The sequence below is a fragment of the Bidens hawaiensis genome, unplaced genomic scaffold (genome assembly GCF_021521415.1).
Source record: "Bidens hawaiensis isolate Kalapana, Puna unplaced genomic scaffold, B.hawaiensis_p1.1 tig00016366_1, whole genome shotgun sequence".
Classification (NCBI taxonomy): domain Eukaryota; kingdom Viridiplantae; phylum Streptophyta; class Magnoliopsida; order Asterales; family Asteraceae; genus Bidens; species Bidens hawaiensis.
In genome coordinates this window covers 104,608-109,493 of record NW_027492500.1, presented here as the reverse complement: position 1 = coordinate 109,493, position 4,886 = coordinate 104,608, and the positions used below count along the sequence as shown (strand labels likewise).

The 4,886-nt window shown below is 39.1% G+C and overlaps 1 protein-coding gene across 1 annotated transcript; it reads right to left on the bottom strand.

Moving 5' to 3' along the window:
* Positions 1-895: 895 nt before the first annotated feature.
* On the bottom strand, positions 896-3,040 carry LOC143551338 (uncharacterized). Its single transcript, XM_077041798.1, has one exon. It carries the CDS (start codon positions 3,038-3,040, stop codon positions 896-898), a length of 2,145 nt encoding a protein of 714 aa, XP_076897913.1.
* Between the last annotated feature and the right edge of the window lie 1,846 nt (positions 3,041-4,886).

Below are 4,886 nucleotides of genomic sequence, written 5' to 3'. Positions count from 1 at the left end.
TGGTAACCAACAGTGGGCGTCGGCTACGGAATTAGCGGTGCCGGCTTTGTGACGAATGACAAAGTTAAAATCCTGAAGCGTTTTGACCCATTTCGCGTGTCTCGGGTTTAGCTTAGCCTGCCCTTGGATGAATTTTAGTGCCTAATGATCCGAAAAGAGAACAAACTCGTTTGGTAATAAATAATGGCGCCAGTATTCCAAACTTCGGACAATCGCATAAAATTCCTTATCAAAGGTGCTGTATCGTTTCCGGGCGTCACTAAATTTCTCGCTAAAAAAAGCGATGGGTCGGTTATTTTGTGATAAAACACCCCCAATACCGAGACCCGAAGCATCACATTCCACCTGAAATACCTGTGTAAAATCCGGAATAGCCAGAACCGTGGCTTGCGTGACCACGGTTTTGAGTGTATCCAAAGCCTTTTGGGCCCCGGGTGTCCATATAAACTTTGAACTCTTCAAGCACTCGGTAATCGAGGCCACGATCGAACTGAAGTTACGTATGAACCGGCGATAAAAAGACACGAGACCGTGAAAACTCCTTATATCGTGTAACGACTTAGGAACGGGCCACGTTGTAATGGCGGTAACCTTCGACTCATCCATACGTAAGCCTCCTCCCGAAATAAAAAAAACCCAAAAAAATAACTTCCGTTTGCAAAAAGTGGCACTTTTCTTTGTTTGCAAATAGTTTTTGGTTGCGTAAAACGTCAAAAATATTTCGGAGGTGGCCCAAGTGTTGTTCAACGTTATGACTATAAATGAGAATATCATCGAAGTAAACAACAACGCACGTACCAATAAAAGGTTTGAAGATATGGTTCATGAGGCGCATGAACGTGCTCGGTGCGTTCGATAGACCGAACGGCATTACCATCCACTCATAGAGGTCGTCTCATGTTTTGAAAGCCGTTTTCCACTCATCACCTTCCCGCATTCTGATTTGGTGGTAACCAATCCGCAAGTCCATTTTAGAAAAAAATTTTGCCCTGTGTAAATGATCGAGTAAATCGTCGAACCTCGGAATGGGAAAACAGTATTTGACTGTAATCTTGTTTACCCCGCAACTGTCGACACACATACGAAATGTGCCATTTGGTTTCGGCACTAACAAAGCAGGCACGATGCACAGACTCATACTTTCTCGGATCAACCCTTTTTCCAACAACTCCTTCACTTGACGGTTTAACTCATTAAATTCGGTCGGGTTCATACGGTAAGTTGGTTTGTTAGGTATACTCGCCCCAGGTATAAAGTCGATACAATGTTGGATATCCCGCAGCAATAGGAGACCGGCGGGTATTTCATCGGGGAAAACATCGGCATATTCGGCAATCAAAGGGGAAACCGTAGGTGGGATGGGGGCAGTGGCGTGGTTCTGTTCGGCCAGGAGCAAACCGAAAATAACTTGGGGTGTTTCTGTTTTTAAAAGTGTAGTGAAGACCGATTTTGAGACAACCGTGGAGTGGCCGGGTTCTTTACGTGGGTCGCAAGGGGCTATGGTGATATTAATACCGTCTTTTTTGAACGAGTACGTATTGCGAAACCCATCATGTTTGGCCCTACGATCATATTGCCAAGGTCTACCAAGTAAAAGATGGCACTCATCCATAGGCAAGACCTCACACCAAACCTCATCGGCGTACTTATCTCCAATCGAAAACTGAACAAGGCATCGATGAGTGACTTTGAGGAGATTCCCTTTTTTCAGCCATGTCACTTGGTACGGGTCCGGGTGGTCATGAAGTGGTAAACTTAATTTTTCAACCATAGTGGAGGACACAATATTTTCACAACTGCCGCCATCGATAATAACCGTACAAACTTTGCCTTTTGCGGTACACATGGTTCTAAAAATAGTGTTACAAAGCCAGGAGGTGTCGTTGGAGGGATCGGCCACGACTGTGTTGAGGACACGTTGAATAACCAACGCTTCCCCGGTATCGGGTAAAACTAGGTGGGTGGTGTCGAGGTTATCGACTTCCGGTTTGGAGTCATAAACCGGTTTGGGGTCGTCAATGAGGGCAACCACTTGTTTATTGGGGCAGTCCCTTTTCAGGTGTCCAAGCCCATGACATTTGTAACACCGCTGGGCCTGGGTTTGAGCCGAAGAAGGGATTACGGGCGGGTTTTGGGCTGGCTGTTTAGTGGGCTCTGTTTTAATGGAGTTGGGAAGGGCTGTTACGGTCCGATTGGTGGGCAAGCGGGTGAAGGATTTACCTTTTAATGCTAACTGCTTTTCGACCCGATGTGCTAACAAACAAACATACGCAAACGACCAATATTGCTGTAAACTGACAACATCTAAAATTTCTGGCCTAAGAGCCCCCAGAAACCGTGCAATGACCTGTTCGTCGTCCTCGTCAATGCCACATCTAAGGCAATGTTGTTCAAAAGAGTTAATAAATTCTTCGACCGTTAAAGAACCCTGTTTTAGATTATGATAATCCAAAAAGGAATCCTGTTTGTGATTAACGGGTAAGAATTTATTCTTCAAAAACCGTCTCATTTTTTCCCATGTTACTACTTTCTGTTTACCCTCCCATTGACGTTGTTTCTGTACGTTTTCCCACCACAATGAAGCGTATTTACGAAAGTGAATAGCCACAATTTTTACCTTCAGATTTTCTGGAATGTCACGTAGGTCAAAGACCCGATCGACTGTGTGTAACCAGTCAATAAAATCACCAGCATGTAATCGGCCTTCGAATTCCGGGATTTCCTTACGTAACCCTATAGGCCGTAACGGATCAACAGGTGTTCGGGGAGGGGATGCTGTGCGTCGAGGTTGTCTAGCGAAGACATTGTGGAAATCATCCTGATGATCATACCCGTCCCAGCCTACGGAGTCGGTAACGGTTCGTTCCTCCTCATCGCGCTGGTCGGCACGCTGCAAAAACTCGTTTTCGAACTCGAGATCACGAATCCGATCCTGCAAACGTTCAATCTCGATGTCTTTCGGATCATGTTGATCAAGGTCGCTGCCTCCAGCGACGAATCTGCGGTGAAGCTGACAACGATCTCTCCAGAAATCAGACATCCTGCGAACCTGAAGCTGCTGATACCACTTGATACGGATTCGTACAAGCGGAAGCTAGAAACCCTAACTTGGTACCTCCCTTTGGTCGATCAAAGGAGAGAAAACCGGTCAAGACTTCCCCTTGGCCGAGAGATGTAGATAAACATACACAAGTTTTATTTTTAAACTCCAAAAACTATCCAGCCTTCATTATTCCCAAAGTTTAAATATCCCAACAAAGTTTCAAGATAAAAACAAACTAACCCATTTAAATGGAAAATACGAAAAATAAAATAAATAAAAGATGAGGCAGGCTCGACTTCGGCTGGACAGGACTTCTCGAACTGGGCTCGGCCCATTAGCCACCATTTGTTGTTGACACCAAATCTGGTCCGAGTGGAGGTTGGTTGTAGTGGGCCGGATCCGTATCATGAATCTTAAGGAATTTTTATAACATATTTTAATAATAGATGTTATGGCTGTAATTTAAAAAAAATCTATATATAGCTTTATTATTTTGAATATAAACTATAATAAACACTTTAATTATGTATTAATCAACATGTAACACTAATGTAAATCCAATTTGTCTTATATAAACATAATAACACTAATTTGTCTTATAAGACAAATTAAATTAACTATATTTATATGTATAAAAAATATAAATCAAGTCAAAAATATATATGTTTATAAAGCATTTTGGTCTGAGTTATGCAAGAAAATATTGAAAATGTATAAAAAAATATAAATCATGTCAAAAATATATATGTTTATAAAGCATTTTGGTCTGAGTTATGCAAGAAAATATTGAAAACTAAATATTGATTTTTTTATTGCTAAAACATTTTATGCTACACAAAAAAGTCATATATATAAAGGATTAATTTCATATGTACCCTTACAAAATGACAGATAGTTCATATAGTAAATCGTTATACAGATGGATTATAGTTATAATATTCGACTTCAATGATTTAATGACAAACACCAAGATATATATAATAGGTATTCTCCATGTTTGTAATATTTATACAAAATGTTTGGAGAAAATTAAGAAAATACATATTTTTTTGAGTTCAAATGCATATGAGAAAATTATTAAATCCAAATTTGAAACCAATCTTATATAAAAAAAATTATGCACTGTTTCTCGATTCCCAACTTAAATACAATTTTTAGTTTACCATACAAATCTAAATTCTTCGACTATTATGCACATTTATTTTCTTTATTTGTAATTAACCATGACTTTAAAATTTTATTCTAACAGACCTGTAACTTCAATTTTTATATTTTCTTATTTCACCATTAATGTTAATAAATGAATCGGTTAGGATTTGCATTTAATAAAAAATATTAAATTCATTTATTGAAATAATTTAAAAGACAAGGACCATATATTAAAATTGGTTGAAAAAAATGTGAGGATGCTATGAAATTGACAAGTGACAAAAGTGGTAGTCTTTTATTAGAGTAGATAGTTTGAGTTTTCTGTTTTTTTCTAAATATACCCTTGCAATTTCCAATCCAATTTCAATTATATCCATTTTGTTTTTTTTATAAATAGCATGGTGTCATCGGTATAGGTCTTGTCGAGATAGGTTTAATTCCTTGTGGTGATTACTCATTTGCTTTACTCTAGAGTCTAAATTATATCCATATTGTTTTTTAAAAAATGTTTTATTTTTTTAAAGAGGGTTAAATAGGTCATTTTCGTGTCGACTTGAATTTGTGTGCGTGTGCAGGTTATCGTTAAATTCTTTGACACGAATAATAATATGGGCCGGGTTTGGGTTGCTCATTTTAGCCCGCCAACCCGACACAATTGACACCACCATCTTGAGTTATGTTCGCTTATTTTTGT

Coding starts and splice junctions, on each gene's coding strand:
- LOC143551338 (XM_077041798.1), bottom strand. CDS start 3,040: ATGTCTGATTTCTGGAGAGATCGTTGTCAGCTTCACCGCAGATTCGTC.